At 39.7% G+C, this 19,953-nt stretch overlaps 1 protein-coding gene across 5 annotated transcripts; it reads right to left on the bottom strand.

Annotated features, from left to right (window-relative positions):
* Positions 1–6,377: 6,377 nt before the first annotated feature.
* UPP1 (uridine phosphorylase 1) lies at positions 6,378–18,404 on the bottom strand. Of its 5 annotated transcripts, none has more exons than XM_083823525.1 (8): positions 18,333–18,404; positions 15,368–15,432; positions 12,680–12,797; positions 12,029–12,187; positions 10,857–10,971; positions 10,118–10,327; positions 8,501–8,647; positions 6,378–7,057 (listed from the first exon to the last, which is right to left on the bottom strand). In XM_083823525.1, the coding sequence occupies exons 1-8, from the start codon at positions 18,387–18,389 to the stop codon at positions 6,918–6,920; spliced, it is 1,011 nt and encodes a 336-aa protein (XP_083679651.1). In that variant the 5' UTR covers positions 18,390–18,404; the 3' UTR covers positions 6,378–6,917. The 5 variants fall into 5 exon arrangements, with proteins under 5 accessions (XP_083679651.1, XP_083679653.1, XP_083679655.1 ...); XM_083823527.1 differs by lacking the exon at positions 18,333–18,404 and adding an exon at positions 17,644–18,279; XM_083823529.1 differs by lacking the exon at positions 18,333–18,404 and adding an exon at positions 17,353–17,564.
* Positions 18,405–19,953: the final 1,549 nt, after the last annotated feature.

The following is a 19,953-nucleotide window of genomic DNA, read 5'->3' on the forward strand; positions in this document are numbered from 1 at the left end:
CTAGAGTCAATGTAGGCAGGCACTACAGTAGGTGATTCAAGCCACCCAAAATCTGAACCAGGAATCACACGTGCACGCTAATTAGGACAGTTCTGTGTCTGAACAAGTGTTCTGTATTTTCCCTTACTGCTGAGTAAATTGCTTCATTACACTTTCTGCAAATTTTATTGTGATTGAATGAAAGAGACATCTTAACATTCATGGCTATTTTTCCTTCTTAAAGAGTAAAATCTCCAAATACTTACTTAGATAGAGAAGTCATTAATAAGAAATCTGACTTCCACTAGATTTAAGCTAAGAAGGCAATCTAAAAAATTAAGAAGTCTGATGCTTCTGCTGTGAGCAATTTTTTATCTGTAGGTCCACTAAGTTCTTCCAGTTTCCATGGGAGAATGTTCCAGTGATGTCTTATGCCCAGTACCTGAGCTTTCCTTTCCCAACTTTGGTCCTCCAGAGGCCAAAGCTTTGAAGCTTATGTAAACTGTGAAGCTTATGTACTCCACTTCGTGTTAAACTGACTGATCAACCTGATAAAATCTTTGTATTTGAAATGGTGCCAATTGCCTTTTTTTTTTTTTAATTTTCTGTGGGTTCAAGAAGTAGAGAAATTAATAAAAAAGAGATTATACAGATCACACAACACAGATTATACACAACAGATTACTTGTTGTGGACTTATAAAATTTAACATACCAGTAAAAATCTCCTCCCTGTAAAGCAGAAATCACAGATGCAGTGATGGCAGAACAGGACTAATTGAACGCTTATTCTTCAAACAAGATGGATTTCCCTTCCCTTCCCTTCCCTTCCCTTCCCTTCCCTTCCCTTCCCTTCCCTTCCCTTCCCTTCCCTTCCCTTCCCTTCCCTTCCCTTCCCTTCCCTTCCCTTCCCTTCCCTTCCCTTCCCTTCCCTTCCCTTCCCTTCCCTTCCCTTCCCTTCCCTCCTGAAAAATTACTCCACTTAGCCTTAAATAGAAATGTAAATGTCCTCAGGACTGCTGTGCCCCCACACCTCACCTCTCCCATCATCCCATGCATAAGGGATGTTTTTGCTTCTAGTTGAGCAATGCTAAAATCTCTGCTATTTCAGAGTACATATAGTAGTAGCCTTGCCCTCCAAGAGCAAAGATGAAATTCTGAGACAGCTGAGATGAAATTTCTGTGCACAGTCTAAGTATGCATTCTTAAACAAGTATTTGTCAATACTTGAATGCTGTGAATATGCGTACAGGTATACACATATATTCACATACATATATGGGTTCGCACAGCCATTTTGGAAAGCTAGGGGCCAGAATCTATACCAGGTGATTTGTAGGAAATGATAAACTAATCAGTCAGTGTAATGAATTTCAAGTAGTTATTATCAAAACAACTAATATGGAAGACAGTTCCTGATGGTATGTAAGCTAAAACAGTTCATGTGAACCATTTGCAAAATTGTTTTGAGCAAGTAATTCTGCAAAATCTCTGCTCATCTGACCGTGTGATGTACATAATTAATTATGCTCTATATAATTACAAACTCATAAATATTGCCTTCCAATTTTTAATGCTGAACAACTTTTTCATGGGTACAGGAAACAAGGGTTTTGTATGCAATTAATAGTCAGTACTAATTAATGACTCATCATTTTTACTATATAAGACATCAAACAGACAAAATGACTTTCACCGGGGAGATGTTAATTTCATTTACCCTCGCATATCATTATCCTTTCCTAAAGAAATTAATTATTGCCTAGTAAGGTGTTTTCTAGTAGTAGACTTCTTTTTCTAGAACAAAATTATTAAAGTAAAAGATAACCTCATAAACATCCATCCAAGAACAATCTCTTTGTTGGCATTCTGGGAAAATACTTCTTAAACACGCTGCTTTAGAACTGTGAGCTTGATTGTATCATTTGCAATGTTCTAGAAATATGAGAAATATGAAATCAACCCTCCCTGAAAAACCCTTGGCACAAAAGAGACAATAATATTAAAAATTAATCAGATATGCTGGAAAAGCAACTTGGTTCTAAATATTTTTGGAAAAATATCATCTGTTTTGCTGCCATCCTGGAACCTGTTTTGCATGCTCTAGGCTTCATCACTACAGTGTCGGGCAGTAACCTGTGTAAGTACTACTCTTAAATAGCAAGTTTGTTTAGGAGTTACATGTACAAAGAGCTTACAAAGATTCAAATGCAGCACAGTTGCTGGCAGGCTAAATAAATGAAAAGCTTTCAGGGCTCCTTAACAGAGCGGCTGTAGTCAACAGCAACATCTTGAACACTACAGGGCAAATCAGAAGCTCATATATTTCATTACGTGCTCCACTCATTCCTTCTGGAACGGAAAAAAAAAATACATATATGTTCAGAATCAGATCGCCAAAGGAGGACAGAGTGACCTGTGCTCTTTTGTTTCTGCCTAGCTTAGCTTTGCCATGCTGCTGACTTAGATGTTTATTTTTTGCATGCGTGGGACATCCAGAACCACGGGGGCAGAAGAGGCAGCAAACCTTCTGCCAGCATCCAGCTTGGGTTTTAAAACCTGACTACTTTATGATAACATCAGCATGCCACGTCTAGCCTACAGTTTTAATGTATGCTAATTGCAATTCAGTTGGCAAGCACATTCAAAGAAACTTGGTTTTATATGTTAAAGAGATTAAAGGCCAGGAGCTACAAATATTGTTTGGTAGACGGGAATGCAGTCTAGTTGTGTGAGAATATGGCTGGGAATCAGGTAAACTAGCATATTTTCCTAACGCCACCCACAACTTGTTTCTCAAAGCTTGCTGCATGATCACAAGGCTTTCCTTTTAACAGCATGAGGAGCACTACTGGTAAATATCGACATGGCACAGCCCTGCTCTGCAGACAAAGCGCCGGCAGGATGACTGCAGTTAGCAGCATCTTTCCTGGGAGAGGCTTCCTGTGTGCAAAGTTAGGATATGATGAAAAATGTTAGTAGTGGGCAAGGCCAAATAATAGGGTTGGTTAAAATGGAGCTCTGCATTGAACAAAGCTGTCCGAATTTTACAGAGGCCAGTAGTTGGTGAGGGCTTCTGGGCAGCTCTTGGAACTGAATTCTTGTTATATGACAGGCTGATGGTAAACTCTGGAAAATTTTCTCACAGTTACAAGCTGACAAGAAGCATCTGGAATCAGGTTTCTGTGTCGTGTAAAGCCAGCTTTGTCTGTCCTTTGCTGCTGCTGCATTTTGTTTGTAGCCTGCGCAGAAGCATTGCCCCTGTCAGCACTATCCTTCCTGCTGTTACTGTAGCCGAGAGTTTCAGATTTAATGTTGTTTTGTTCAGTGGTCTGCTTTCTCTACATTACACCATAGGCTGAGGACTTCTTTTTAACTGTAGTTTAATTTGTACTCTGAAATAAAATATGAAGTGGTAATTATTTTAGAAAGAGTGAGCACGTATTTAAGTTACTCCAACTTAAAAAAACAAGAAACTTGCAGGGAAAGAAAACCTCAGCATCTTGTACTAAACAGCAGTCGTATCATCAAGTTGCACTACTGTGCTTTCTTGCAGTCAGTCTTTGCACACAGATCTGGTCCCCAAAGCTCAGCTACTCCCAGTCCTGAGAGTGCTGCATTCAGGGCAGAAGGGAGTGCCGATGGGCACGTCCACACGCATTCATTCGCTCACTGTTTTCTTTCTCCCTGCTTGTCAGTGGAAATGAAACACATCTCCTATTCAGCTGTGTAAACTGCAGGTCTTTATGCATTTGATTCAGGAACATTTTCAGATCCATGAGGACATGAGATGGAAATGCAACTATTACATAACCCACAGATAAGGCCTTGAAAGGACTCAGGAAGAACATTTAGAAATATATTGCACGTTAAATATGTATAATTACATTTTCAGGAAATACTGAAAATATCCTCAGGTAAGAATTATTTTACTTATTTTTTAGAGGATAAAAGCTTTTATACTCTAAGTACTTTTGGCAATAGGTCATTCCGTAATCTTCATTTTAGGACTTCTCATAACTTCCATTAAAGGAAATCTTTCTCTGAAGTACTTCAAGATACTAAAAACAGAGACTCATTTCTTCAAATCCCTAATCAAGTCACTGCCCATTCTCAGCCTTTTCCAAATGTGAAATAAATGTGTTTTAACCTGCTTTCATCATGGTTCAACCATTTCTTTAAACAGAAAGGTAGGGTAAGGCCAGAACACCAGGAATCAAGAAACCGACCATCAGTAGAAACCCAGCTCTTTTCTCCCTCCATACCTTCATGCTTCCATCTTAGTTGTATCTTCTGCCTTTCTCCTTGGCTTTTATCCCTTCTGATCTCTGCAATAACCTGATTCTGTAGAGTATTTCTAGGTAGACTGTGACACAGACAGCAAAAGTGGGCCTTTGGTTTGAAACTGAGTTTTCTGGTGTTTGCAGGATTTGTAGATGTACCAAGAGATGCTGCACCATCTAACATCAAACATGCATTGCAGGTCCTTTGTAACTTTAAAAATATCACTGCTCCAAATCCTGATTCATGTTCTGCAACCTACATATGCTGATTTTCCATATGATACAGAAAGAATAATAAGTGGCTGACATTAAAGATTAATTTGCATATAAAAGCCTGTTAAATATTTTAGAATTCTTTATGGACCTCTCTGTAAAACCCACAGGAAGGTAGCTGCACTGCCGGATGCACACAGCTGAGTCATTTCTTTATCTTTCTGTCCAGCTGCAGTCACTAGGGATAATGCAATTGTTCTTATCAGGGTAGCTTTCTGGCAAGTTTCCTCTGAAGTTAAGAGGATTTTTTTGGATGTAGGATGTGTTTATGTAGCACCTTCTTGTATTAGGAATACAGTATTACAGGATGGTGACCAGTGGAAAACAACAGGATACTTGGTCTCCTTTGATTTCTAATTTTCTTTTTCTTAAACCATACATCCCCTTACTTCACCTTCAGAAAGCACAGAAGAAAAATATTTTAGCAGGAAGAGAAGTACAGTGTCATAATGAACAGTGGGAAGGAGAAGAACATGGAAGGGGAGTCTGCTGGGGCCTCTCTCTTCCAAACCCATACCAACCAACTCCATGTAGGCTTCTCGTCAGCCTAGAAGAGGGTGGCACGCTGCTTCTTATGCAATCTCATTTTTATTTCCTTCCTACTGGTCTGGGAACAGGAGGTTGCAGGCAAGGATGCTCTTTGCCACACAGTTCCCAGGACCCCGCAGGGTTTCATGCAATGCCCAGGCAACTACTGGGCACAGCTAACCACAGATTTTCCTTTTGTTTTTTTAAGTAAGGGAGGAACAGTTCAAACAAAATGTGGAATTCTTCCCTCCCAACTCCTTCCCTCAACTGGGGGAAACAAAAATAAGCTTTTTTTGAAAAGCTTACCTTTGTTGTATATCTTGAACGTAAAATGAGAAAAACTGTTTTTAAAATTGAAAGAAGACTAAATTAGTAAATCACAGGAATTTAAACCATGTTTGGATAAAATAAAAAATAAAAAAACCCTCTCTTTTCCCCTATCCACCTCCACTATGTCCTACAGTTTAAAAGTTATCAAATTTAAAATTAGTCCTCGTTAGCAGTTTCCCAACCACATGAGCCATCCCTTCCCTTTTTAATACATGCATCAAATTCTTCCAGTTTCTGTCACTTCTTGGTGATGTCGGTGCCTACTACCACATCACTCCCTCTCAGATCTAACTCTCATGCCTGTTCAGAGAGCGTTACAGACTACTGCCATCAGAAAGAAAATCTACATTAGCTGGATCAGGAACAGCTCTTCTGAGAGTTTATTCAGTCTTTTAACCAATGATTACTACTACAGCTGTCCTATCCATTGCAGTAGAGAGAGATAAATGCATTTTTCTTTAGTTGACCACATATTTATACTCTAACCACAAAGCAGCAATGACCACGATTTAAAAATAAGAATAAAAAACAACTGCTAGGCCAATGAGCACAGAAAACTTTGCAGAAATGGTTTTGATAGCACGTACAGTCAATAAGTACTCTCCCTTTTTTCTGAAGACCTGGAAACCATTGCAAGAGTGAACGCTACGTCCTGAAGGTGTGGAGATGAAAACCAATTCAAAAAGGAAAAAAATGTGAGGAAGAAAATGAACTATCATCATGCAGTCCTGTGAAGATGCTGTGCATCTCCTGAATGCCTTTGGTTCCTCTTCAGTCAGCAGGGACCATGATTCAGCAAAAGATTTCAAGTTCTTCAATGCAATATTACTAGTGTGTTTCCTGGATGCTGATTCAATGGCATAGTTAAAATGGGACATGAATGAACTTCTTGGGTTAATTATTGAGTTAATTCAGGATCTCTGAAGTAGAGATGTTCAACAGCTAAGCATCAAGTCCTTAATGCTGAGGAAATTTAGTCTCACACTTTGCAATTTCATGAAATTTTAATATATGAAAATAATACTGTTTATTTGTCAAAGTCTGGAAAAAATAAACTGCATTCACTCTAAGTTTTCTTTACAAAGTAAAGCAACAAAGACAATTATATATATATATATTTTAAATACAATGTGAAAGGATTAGAATTCTGAAGTTAATTTTAATTTGGTGGTTTGCAAGTACTTTGCAAGAAACATTTGATTTTCTTCTTACTTTTTCTTCAGCAGCAGGGATAAATAAAGCTTTTTCATACATTACGGCAAGCTTGTCCTTCACAACAGATCCACTTTCCAATTCACAGAAAAGCGAGTCTTAAATCCCAGCAACACAAAACTAAATTAATCTTAACTGAAGTCCATTCAGCACATTCAGTTTCCAAAGCACACTGAGATAAGTGATTAACTTCCACGGACACATGGAATGCTGTAAGCTATTCTGAGGCAAAAGACCTTTAATGCACAGAAGTTGTGACCATAACTTCAGCTGTGTAAAAGCCTGCTGCTTCTAAAAACCAAAGATGGACATTTCATACTTTCCCAAGACTTTTCTTAATGAAATATCCCACTAATTTCTGCGGTCTCTGCTGGTACTCCACAAGTACGTCATGTGAGCTGCTAATCTGATCCCCTTCAAGACGATTCAGAAGAGTAACACACACTACAGCAGCTAGAAATGAAAAGACAGTATTAGTTAGGAATGACATTCTGGCACTTCAACAGTCCAAAATGATAAACATTTGAACAAACAGCTATGAGATGAGAACATGTGATAGAAAACAAACCCGAGAAAACAGTGTGCAGTACCATAAAACACTACAGGACTAACATGCTATGGATGGCATAAAAAAAAAAAAGTTACAAACAGTTTAAGACAACTGATCAATAGATTAGCAGAGCAAGAGCTCTTAGGTATCTCCAGATACTCATATCACAACTCATGTTTTTCTGGATAGGAATTATATTTCATAACTATCCAGGGATTGACTGGTAGGAACTGATCAGAGAACTGTCTGTTCTAGCAGACATTTGCCGCCCACTGTCATCTACCTTACCCCTAACTCGAATTCCTGCACTGTAAATCCAGGAGCCAGCAGATAAGCTGCTTCAGCGTTTGTGGGAGCCTGGAAAATAGATGAGGATCTTGTGGATCATCTCAGGCTAACCTGCTACTTTTTGATAATCAGAGCACCAAATCCCTCCCTTCACTCAAGCTGATCTCTACCATTGTTCTTCTGTACCTGGGCTTCTGCTGGTGACAGTTTGCAGAGCATGAACAGTATCACACACTGCAAACCTACAAAGTAGAGACAGCAAAAAGGAGCATGCTACCTAATGGCTTACTAATGGGCTAGATTTTTAATCACTCTCATGTCAGTTAGAACAGAAGGCGTTCAATGTAAGTATTGGCCTTTTTCCTTGTTTTTGTTAATCTCCTCCTCCTTGTGCCTAAGGCAGTTTGAGAAACATAGATGTTTTAAATTAGCAGACTCTCTGCCAAAGAAAGTGAGAGACTACAGTTAACATGGTAAGTGGGCAGATGCTGTATTGCATCATTTTAATTGGTGTTTTTTCACTAAAATGTACTGAAAATTAGCTTGTGGAAAATATTAAAATCTCATTTTATAATTAGGAATGGTTTATTCATGATGCTTTCAAAGATCTTTAACTGTTTAAGAATTACAGCTATAAGTCTGCACGAAATACATCAGTTTTCAATTTGATATGAATGTATAGAAAGTGATTAAAATTTTACTTATATGAGAATCAGCCACTTGATTAAATTAACCAGTCGCTTCCAGCAAACTTGAAGAACTAAATGAATAAAACAAAGTAGTCCTATAGGGTAATTAGGTACTTTTATGATTTATGTGCTTGCCGAGGGCTGGAATAACAAATGACCAGGCCTAAACTATACAAGAAATTTGAGAAGCAGTTTGCATAAGTTTTGAATACATATGACACAAATCAAGCAGTTACAGTAACAGAACTATAACCAGAGATGTTTCATGCAGAAGGTCTATTAAAGCCACATACACAGATTTTGCCAGAAATTGCCAGCACTGCAGAAAAAATCCTCTAGCTTGAATAAAGCAAATTCAGGTTAGCTTACCTCTGACACCACTCAGATTGCACATTGCAGCAAAGACAGAAGATTCCATCTCAATGTTTCTGACACCAGAATCATAAGCCGCTTTCAAATATTGCAGCTTCTCTTCCTCATTATATAAGCAGATTGCACCGTCCAACCTGCCCTGTCCTGCAAAGCCATTTTGTAGAAATTTTCAGATGGAGGACGTCACAGAAAAAATTCAGTTTCTAAAATACCCAATTACTGCAGTTTCCCCTATACAGTGTCCAGGTTTTACTACTATTTACTACTAATATTTTTTTCACATGCAAGAGAAATAAGACAAAGTGATTCTTTGCTATTTCTAGAGTTTCTATGTATTACTTGAATTTTTTATAATGTGACTCATGATAACTTAATTGGTCTTCTCCATCTTAAACCCTCAAATTCATAAACAGGAAAATGTAACAAGTAGTTTCTCCCATGTGGGACATGTGTCAGAACTCTGCAACAAACTACATCTCCTTTAAGCTGTATAGAAGTGCTGCATTTTTTCCTGCATGTTTAATCATTGCCTAGAAAAACTGCCAGGCCTCAAAATGCCTTTCTGATAGTACCTTAAAAAGGTAAGAGGTGAGGAGTCTCTTAAGCTAAATAGTGAATACTAACACCATTCTTTGAGAAAATTAGTTTGTTCAAATTAAGACTAATGCCTACAGATAAAATGGTAACACCTTACGTGCAGTATGACACAGTGATTTACTCAGTATCTTTTTGTTTTCAGGAGGTGTATTCCTAAACTCATGTCCCTGAGCTTTTTTTCAGTTCTTGCTTATGTACTGAAAACATTCCTGATGCTTTTTTTTTTTTTAAGTGTTGCTTGGCCCTGTAATTCGTGTCTGAGGAGATACACAAACTGATATTGTCTTCTTCTGACCCATCTTGTAGACTAGCAACAGCATGTGTTCCCCTGCACATTGAACCTTTAGTCACCTCACGTTGCCAGTAACTGCTAGAGCAAGCAGTATGAGGTGCAGTCTACAATCCGTTCTTGCAAGATTTGGAAGATTTTTATTAACAGATCTGGGAGACCAGAAAAGCAACTGAATGTCTATACACTAACCCTAAGTAAGCCTTGGAGGTTTGCCTCTCCTGTGTAGCAACACTGACACAACTCAGCTAAATACTGTCTTCAGTTGTGCATGGGAAACAAGCTCCAACGTTTCTTTTAGGAAAAAGAAAACAAAAAACAACAAAAAAAAAAACTTTAGATATTGAACCAGTTGAGAAACAAAACAAAACAGATACAAAAGACTCCTCTTGTACTCTTGGTAACTCAGTAAATTACTGAAATTTTGTGACGGACATACCTAACTGACAAGTACATGAAAAGCGTATAGTGGACTATAGGCATTTCACAGGACCCGTTTGAGGTGGGTAGAATAATGCCCCACAAAATTAAAAGTTTGATACAGCAAATTGCTAAGCACAGTGCTTGATTTAAAGTATATTAAAACCTAGGTTAATGATAGTTGACAGGACAGCTCAAAGTGTGGGATGTGGTATTTTCATTGGACGGGAACCTTAATGTTAAAACAGTTTGGTAAGGATCTGTTGCTGCTTACCAATATACTTCTGTTGGCCTGTTGCTAGCCTTACCTTCATAGAAATCCAAAGTGCACATAGTGTTTCCAATGACTGTATTGAATTCATTGATTTCTTTACTGCACTGCATCAGCTCTTTAGCTAGCTCTTCATCTAGATTTGTGCTGCGAATTATGGTTTTTCCCAGAACAACCTGTTCAAACTGAGGTTTGAAGGTGGCATCTACAGACTGCCTAGTGATAACCACTGAGCCTGGCTCCAGACCTGCAGTAAAAAGAAACAGATACAGTTGCGTAATGTAGTTAATGCTTAGTTTCCACAGACCTAAAAACATACATCTTGACCCTATCCTGCTTCTTTTAAAGGTGGCAATTTTGCCCCTGAATTCACTAAGGGATTTTCTTTGTGCATGCCTAACTGCTTCAGTTTATTATTGCAAATGTTTTTGAAAGAATAAAATTTTGAATTTTTCCTCATATATTCTTTCTTATCTCTTATTTCATAAAGGGCAGGAATGTCCTTCTCACTCCGTCAGATCCCTTCCGTACATTTTGTCTTTCCAGAGAAGCTGATACTACCTTTTCTTGCAAAATTATAGAAGCAAAATGATTCATTGTTTTATATGGAAGGACAATTAGGAACAGGAAATAAAAGAAAAGATACATGATTAAATGTATTCAGTCTCCTGCAGACAACTGTTTTTACCACCAATCACTTACTTTCAAAAAGACACTCTACTCCCCTACAGACATTCATTGGTTTGAAGAAAAAAAGAAATCAAGAGGGGAAATACCTATTCCACCCGAGGTGCCAATGCGAATAAGGGTTATGTTGGAACACTTGGCATGATACAACAGTTTGATCAGCTCGTGCAACATGATTGAAATAGAAGGAATGCCCATACCGTGCTGAAATGAAAGCAGAAATTCATGTTCGACATTCACATAGACAATGCAAAATATATACGGAAGAAGGAGTTAGACGATATCTCCCTCTTGATACGTTCTTCCAAATGTCTCTTAACTCACTCTGGCAAAAACCCTAACCTTATGGGCCTACTAAAGAAACTCTGAACAGCAAATAGAAGGACTCACGCTGAATTTGCAGACTATGGATGAAGTTCAATATTTCTAAAAAATCCTGAATCACAACCTATTTACATTCTCAAAATTACAATCAGTGTCCTTTCCTAAGTTTTCAAATGTACTTCATCACAGAACTTTTCTTAAACACAAGGAAAACCCCACTCTGATTTTTTACCAACCTGAAATACTAGTGACTAGTTAAGCTAAAGGTTTTCAAAACACAATTGTTACTATTTAGTCACAAAGTTCAGCAAATATAAGTCCACCTCAACATGTATGATAATGTCAAAAGGAAGTGTGCGGAGCGATACTACAGTTATGTTGTTGCGATTCAAGTGTGTAATTTATCTACAAATTAAAGGTACGAGTTTTAAAATGAGTTGGCAGCACAAGTCCCATGGAATGCTACTCTTAAGCTATGGGAACACATTTGAAAATGCCACTGTAGGTATTTAGATATGAATGGGATACAGCCATTTTTTTCAATGCCCCACATACATCAAGAGATCTTTTTTTTTTCCCATTATACAGGATAAAGAGTAGGGATAAGACCATAGTCAGTCTGCTCAAAACATTTATAAGGCTGTCCCTGCAACACCTCAGGGGTATGCAGGGGAAAAATAGACAAGAAAGGAATCAAGGTTTTGGAAACCTGCCCTTTTACAAGAAAGGGCTAAAAAGGAAATCTTAATTAACCAATGGGACTATTTTGAACATGGCTGAAAACCCTTTAAAACCTGACTCTATTAAGTGTTTAAAAGAAATATGCATTCATATTTTCTACTTTGAAACACATCACTGAATTATGGCCACTATCTGATGTATGTGAGATATATGGACACTTTTACATTCCAATTCTATGTTTTGAATGGTCACTTACACTGACTGACAAAACAGGTCCCACTTTGTACATTGCATAACGGTCAGTTCCCGCACAGATGTTAGGATAGTCACCACCTTGGCTCCCAAGTCCCAGTTCTTCAGCTATGTAGGCAATAAAAGCTTTCATCCGTGAAGGACTTCCTCCAACACATACGAACTGGTGTGGATGGAATTCAACAAAACAAAATTACTTGTATGATTCAGGTTATCAAAGAACATGCAAAGATAAACATAAGTATGCAAACACCTTAAGTTAACACAAAGCTATTCACAGATGTGGTTCTTCTCATAATTATTCTAAAAGGCCATTAAGAAAAATTATTAATATATATTTATATTTCCATACACCATCCAAAGGCTTCATCCTGTTTAAACTAGTAAAATACAGATATTGACTTCAAAGCCTCCAAAAGGAATTCTACCTGAATAGAGACTACAGCATTTGTCTTTTCACTATATGAAAAGAGACAGTCAGAAACTATTATCCCCAATTGATACTGATAGTAGCAAAAACCTGCAAGTCTTATCCCCTGTCCACTCCTTCCTCAATTGGTGATACACTGCCTTGTTTAATCTTATTTTGAAGACCGCTGTATTCTACCTTCTGCAGAAAAGCCTTAGGCTTGCTGAATGAAATGCAGCTTCTTACCTTTACATCTCCGAACAACGCAGGAAAATCATGGGTACCAGTCCCAAGAGCAAAATGGTACAGGATGTCTTCTTTCATTTTCTCCAGGTGAGGGTTGCAAAGATGGATCGCATTCCCTCTGTCAGGACAGCCGCATTTTGAAACATATAGAATATATACAAAAACCTACACTGAATAGATCCTAATTTTGCAAATTCAAGCAGTAAAAGTTGGGAAATCCTACACCTAAGCATGTCTGCACTATCCTACCACACGGAAGCATTTACAACAGTGCAACCTTTACCTTGAACAGTATTAAAGCTGTAAACAAGTGCATGGCATTATGGTGAGCAGAGCAATGGGAACAGGACCAGGGAATATTCCATAGCCCACCTTACCACATCAGCAGTCTACAACAAAGTTGAAAAGCAAACTCGGACCTTTGTGTTTTGAGTGATCTTCCTAGCCACTTGAGAAGGGTGGGAAGTTTTGGGCTTTATAGACAGGCCCAAAGAGAATGTCTGGCAATTTGGCTCACTGTAACTCTGTCATCCAGCCAGGAGGAAAGAATCAACATCCTGAAATCAGCAAGAATATAGAGGAGCGGAAATAGGACAGGAAAGAAGAAAATGGCAATCTGAAGCAAAGAAAAAACATGTAAGAGAAAAATAGTGCAAGAAAAAGGGAAAGAGAGGAAAATGCAAGAAGAATTCACATCCTTTTAAGTTGCTTCTTCTAAGGAAGTGATACACCTTAAAAAAAAATCTTTTTGAAGAATCAGGAAATGCCAAAGCAATGAGGAAAAACTGAACTATTTAGCATATGGGAATTGCCTTCATGGAAAATTTGGAAGTGGACTAAGCAAGCTAAATGATTCATAAAACATCTTCCTTCTGTGCTTGATGTTTCATGTTCAGTGGAAATAAGTAGGAAAGACTAGTCAATAATAACAGACTAAAATAAAATACCGACCAATACTTCAAAGCAGTTTTTGAGAGATCAAGAATCAAGAACTAAGTATCTTCCAGACACAAGAAGATGACTTAATAGCTTAATGAACGCTCACTGCAGTCACAGCACAGCTCAGCAAATTCAGACTGCTGTCAGAGGAGACAAACGAAAGAGTTTGCCTGGAGTTTATGCAAAAACAAAAATGACTTTGCAGGAACAACTCTGGAGACTAAACATAGGCGTTGGTGTTATTTTAGATGTTTTAGGTTATCGTGTCTGTCTTCTAATTCTTCTCCGAAGGGCTGTGCTTTCCTGCAGGTCCTATATCTTTATGTACCAATCCTGTGCAGGACATACTGGTTACCTTCAGAAGTCTAAACTCTCCTAACTACCCATACCAAGTTCACTGAATTGTTCCTCAAAGAGCAAAGAAAATAGTTACAATCCCAAAGTTAAATCATTTTTGTTCTTGAAACTCTCTAACATCACTAACTACTCAGCAGCAGCCACTACAGTCAACGCAATACATCCTGATTCACCCTGTTTGTCTCTGCCCACCACCAACTACTGCCTTCAGCAAACAAAAGAGCAGCCTAACAAAGTGGGTGGTTCCTCTCCTCTCCTTCCACCCAGCTCATCCTTTTCTTCAAGAAAGTAATAAACTCTGGGAGAAATAAAGAGTAGGTTACTGCGCTTCAGCAAGGAGCAGACAGCCCAGGAGATTGCCAGCTCACATGAGCAGAATTCCCAGGCTGCCCTCTCTGAGTAATTCCTGTTAGTTAGGCTTTGTGAGACTCTCCTCCCATACCTAATGGGTCACTAATGCAGATGAAATAGCTGCCTGTGATGGTGTTTACTGAAATGGCTTTTTTTTTATGACTTGAAATTACTTTGCAATTTGTTCTCAGACAAGCAAAAAATATTTCCTTCTTTATGAGAATACCAGCAATAAAAGCTTCTCTCCAGGAAATAAACTGGAAAAAGGCGAGGCCTCTGTTAAAAGTACTGTGAAAGTCAAGTGGTATGTGCCAACACTACTGTCTTCACGCCTGGCCTAAATAGAGCTTCCTTCCTCAGCTGTGTCTATATTTTACCTTTTTCATCTCATATCCAACCAGCAACGCTCTTCAACCCACGGTCTCACTGTAGTTACACACTGTTACTAGCTTGCACTTGTTATCTGTCCATCCAAATCTAATTGCAGACTTGGACCCTGAGGTAAAACGAGCAATAAAAGTAAGCATATTACTATCTGTACATGGGACCAATGCCCAGGATTTACAGTAGAGGCAAAGTTTGCCTGATAAAAAATCTTGGGCTGTAACTCAATGGAACAGACAATTTATTCCCTCACACTGCTGTAAAGCGAATGTAACTACTGGGAGTTTAAACAGAACATGAATATCTGTGAACTAAACACGCGCATATGATTTTACTAAAAGAAGTTGAAAGTAAGGATGAGACAAACAGATTGAAATTTTTGTTCAAACTCTTCAAGCAAGCAGGTCTAGCTATAGGCAGCAACCAAAGTCAACATTTCAACGTGTTAAAAATAATAAAAGCATCACCTATGCTTGGAAAAATTCACTGCCATGATAAATGAAAAAGGCTATCCAGAAAAGCACTGTGTAGATACTTGATCTTATAATCAATATTTGTGTCATATACTTTATCTTAAATGCCTGTGTAATGAATTTTACAGTTTGAGGAAGAAAGTAAGTGTGAACTTGGACAAGACAATTAATATCTGAATCTTACTTTGACGACTGTTCATCTTCATTTTTCTTCTCATTTGAGATCCCAGGAGCCATGTATGCTTCAACCTAGAATTACATTAAAAAAAAAATATGCATCAGAATAGTCCCAACTATGGAGCTAGCATCAATAACAGTGATAGAAACCTTCTACAGAGATGACACACTCATAAACATTAAAACCAAAAAACAATTCAGCCACACTACAGCTTCTCTAACTCTAGCAAAATGAACATCCGCCATTCCTATGACTGAGCAGCACCACTTCCAAAGCACTGACACCGAAACTAACCACCTTCTAACATAATCCCCACCTCACCACGACTTCTGCTCTCCAGTGTAAGCAACACCTGGCTTATGGGCCAGAGAGAGGCAAGTCTCAAAGCTAAGTAGGCAGTCCTCTTCCTTCTATACCTCCCTCATGGTCAGCAACGGCTGAACCAGATTTAGTCCCCTTTTACCTCTGCCTCCAGAAGGTCTCCACAGCTCATCTCTAACTGTCATACGCCTGAAACCTGAGTTCCAGGAAACATCTTACTCATTATATTCTCTTTGTCAAACTCCTCCTACTGATCATAAGAGCATTTCTATCTGGCCCAGCCTCAGGGTGAAGACGACTAAACCAAATATGAGTCCCAGAAGGTCCAGCACTCTAGTCCATCATCCATCTTAAATATCTTCTTTTTTTCTAATCCATTACCCTAACCTATTAAAAAATAAATAAAATCAAGCTCCTTTCTGCATTTGAATAGACAAATGTATCGCTGGGGCTTTGGTACCAATACGATGACAGACGTAATTACGGGATGATTCATTTGTTATTATTTTCAGAAGTGAGTAAGGCTACGTGCAGAAGTTCTTTCTTTCTGGAAATGCCCTTACAGGAAGTCTTGAATCACAAAGTTTTGCTCTACCCTCCCTTACAAAGAGCCTGACAGCACGTAGCTACCAGAGACAAGTTTTCAACTCTTAAAGACCCAGGGATGACACTGTAAGGAAACAGAAAGCAACCGGTTTTGCAACAGGATTACAAACAGATGAATTTTGAAAGAACTGAAGAACAAAAAAAAAAGATGAGATGAGGATGGCATGTTAAAAGCCACTGAATAAAGGAAATGTATTCGAATTTGGAAAGGATGATTATTTTCTTCATCTAAAATGAATTTTATTGAGGGAAGTTAAGCTTCGCATTTACTAGATGCACTGAGCGCGTATCAAAATCTGTGCAAAGGGATGTAAAGCGTAAATATCACGTTTAGAAACAACTGCACGTCCTTAGGGCTGCGCGACAGGCGTCAGCTGCTTTGGGTACCGCTACGGCTGTGCAGCGAGGTGCTGCGTGTGCTGTGGAAGAGATGCAGAGCTGCTCTTGGGCTGTGCCACCCCGAGGTGTATCAGCACGGGGCCAGGAAAGGGGTGAAGGAGCAAAGCGATCCTCATGTGCCCAGCTGGCGAACGGCTGAGGATGAAGAGGATGCTCTTCACCCGCCGCCTGATTTTGAGCAGTATCAGCAACGCCCTCACCCTGCCGAAACGCACGGAGAAACGGCGAGCGCTGTGCCCAAAGTTTCGGCTGCCTCCCTCGGCTGTCTTAACGCTGATGCTCAAGAGCAACGGGCTGACAGCAACGTCCAGCCTGAGACAGGGCGAGGCCTAACTCGACATCCATGTGAATCCTCTGATAGATGTTTTAAGGCCGTGCAGTAGCCAGTGTTTTGTTTATCGTTTGCGTGTTTTCAGGAGAACCCGAACGAGCAGCATCTCCAAGGCGGATCTCCCGTTCGGTTCCGAAGGACCGCCACACGCCCCGACAGCTGTCCCCCTGTCCGTCCGTCCGTCCGTCCGTCCGTCCGTCCCCCTGTCTGTCCGTCCCCCCGTCCCCCGGCGCTACAGGCGGCTGGGGGCGCCTCCCGCCGACCTCCGCTGCGACTCGGCGGGGACCGGGGGCTGCCCGAAATGGCCGCCCCCCTCCCTCCCTCACACCCTCACCTCACCGCCACCGCCCGGCGGCTCCCACCTGCCGGGAACCGCGCCGAGCCCCGCGGCTCCCCCGGCCGCTGCCGAGCCACCTCCCGCCGGCCCCAGGCGCCGCCCCGCCGCCGTTAACTCCCCGAGCGCCGGCTCGGGGCGGCGCTGAGGGACCCCAAGGGCCCCTCACGGCGGGAGGCGCCCTCACAGGTGTGAGGCGGGGGGCCGCGGAGAGCGGCGCTTTACAGCCTTCCTTCTGCGTTTACGGCCCTCCTTCTCGGCGAGAAGGGCTGTCTCTCTTCTGCCAAGTACCTCAGCTTCTTGTTGAGGAGTGCCGGCGAGGAAGGGACGCAGCCGGGTGCCGCTGCTCACCGCTGGGACCTCACCTCCCGGCAGCGATCCCTGCGGACGTTCCTCTGCTCAACCAGCCGCCCACCGCCTACCAAGCGTGTAAAACCCAGGGCAGCACGCTGGGTGGAAGTCCGGTGTCAAAGCGAAGCCCGCTGTGTGGTTTTGAAACATTTCCGTGGAAGCAGAACCTGAGTCAGCTGGCCATTGCACCACCTAGTGATAATGATGTAATACTTGACACAAAAGCTATCGGCAGAGCTGCAATCCCGCAAGGTTGAAACGAGTTGTAAGGAACCGAGAAAGAGGGACTGAAAATACTCTAACCTTGGCTAATGCTTTCATAGGTCCATCTCAAAAATCAGAGACTTGACTTGATGTGTAATCTATTAAGAGAGGTGCAGGCCAAATATGAGTTCTTCAGTAGAAGATATACTTAGTCTAGCACAACTGATTCAAGACAGAAACTGAAACAAGTTTAAAGGGATTAAAGTATTATCCTTTTCTGTCAATTGAAAAGAAATCTAAACCAAAAACAAACAAGCAAAATAACCATAAAGGACTCTGTAAGCACGAAATTAACATTTCTCTCACCATAACCAAACACATTAAGCCCAGAATCCTAAAACAATTTTTAAAAACACTTTTCCTACCACAAGTACACTGTAGTTTGTCATAGTAGGTAGTTCTTGGGAGATTCTTCCGTACATCTGGGGGCAAATACATTGGGCACAAGACATTGCCATGGTGTATTTATCACAACATCATGTGCTGGGACACTTAGAGTCAAACCTCTTAATTTCGTAACTCGTACCAAAATACTTTGTATGGGAAAAAAAGAGAGAGAAATCCCCTGCATACAGATGTGTTTCTAGCCATCAGGTGGAGGTGTACTAAAATAATTGCTCAACAAACTAAGAAAAATCTGGCACCTGTTCAGATTGGCACCTGTTCAAATCTCTAATAGGTAAAATAGAAGCACAGTCTCCCCATGCATCTTCCTGTTTTCTGTTCCTTGATTACTTGTCAAAGCCTGAAAGTTATGGTAGTTTACGACCCAAAATAAGCACCTTAGAAATCTATCTTAATTCTACGGAGGGAAGTTTTCCTTTAAATAGGAGTGTTACCTCCTTTGTCTCCGGGTCCATTGAAAAATCTGCTTTGGCTTTCAAAAGGTTTGTCATTCAACTATGCAAGAGAATAATCAATGTAAATTACTCCTTTTGTAAATAAAGAACAATCAGGTTACCATAGATGCCTTGTCTGAAAAGTTCAATAAATAATGTATCTCTCTGAATTTAGTAACTGCTTACTGAAGTAACCTTTGCTCTCGGTCACCTCCTGAAAATGTTATTTAAAATTTAAATTGGTTTTAAGCTTCCTGTTTTTGTAATTTTTGGCTTCCCATTCTCTCTCTCTCTTTTTTTTTTTTCTTTTTTTTCTTTTTCTTTTTTTTTTTTTTGAGGAAAGATGAAAGTACAAAATATGTCCATAAGTGTTATTTTAGAAGCATGAAAAATACACCCCTACATAATAGGATTATGGCAAAACAGATTACAAAAACTGTAACTGGGCCCACTTTTCAGATTTTTATAGTGCAGGGATGAAAACTTGCATCTATGGAAAGGAAAGCTGTCCTTTCATAATCAAAAGACTACTCTTTCCTGCTCACCACAGATCATTTTTATAATCAGTAATTCAGCACAGTTTTTCAGACTGTCACCTACTGCACTTTGGTGGTTCTGTTATTCCAGATATTTAGTGCCATTAAAACTATTAATAGGAGGAGAAAAAAGTGCCGGTATTGAACTTCTGTTTCTCTAAGTGTTTGTTTATTTGCTACAGGCTATTGTATGATATGTAGCTACACTCTGAAATTAATATGCAAAGAACTGCAAAATCATAATACTGGACTGGGTACTTTTTGTGGAGGAAAAAAAAAAAGAAAAGAAAAACAGGATTAATTCTACATCTTTTGCTACTGAAATCTGCACCTTCATTGCAGCTATGAGGATTTAAGAAATAGATATGCTGAAGTCAATGATATTTTAGATGCTTAAGATGCATGGACCAATTCAATTTTTGTTTGCATTGCTACACAAAGAAAATTAATGCATATATAACCCTGATCTTTGGAAATGTTTATATTTAAGTCTAATCTAAAAAGACAGCAGTAATAAGAATAAAGTATGTATTCAGTCACATTAAAATGGAAACAGCCATTAGATGTTCCTCCAGTTAAGCAGTTGCATGTAAAAGGAAATTTATTCTTTA

The sequence above is a fragment of the Anser anser genome (assembly GCF_964211835.1).
Source record: "Anser anser genome assembly, chromosome: 2".
In the NCBI taxonomy this organism is placed as follows: Eukaryota; Metazoa; Chordata; class Aves; order Anseriformes; family Anatidae; genus Anser; species Anser anser.

Excerpts from the sequence above, each read along its gene's own strand:
- UPP1 (XM_083823525.1), bottom strand. The coding sequence starts at position 18,389 with ATGTACGGAAGAATCTCCCAAGAACTACCTACTATGACAAACTACAGT. Across the intron at positions 15,433-18,332 it reads CAAACTACAGTGTACTTGTG|GTTGAAGCATACATGGCTCC; the intron begins GTAGGAAAAGTG and ends ATGTAATTCTAG. Across the intron at positions 10,972-12,028 it reads GACCTGTTTTGTCAGTCAGT|CACGGTATGGGCATTCCTTC; the intron begins GTAAGTGACCAT and ends CTTTCATTTCAG.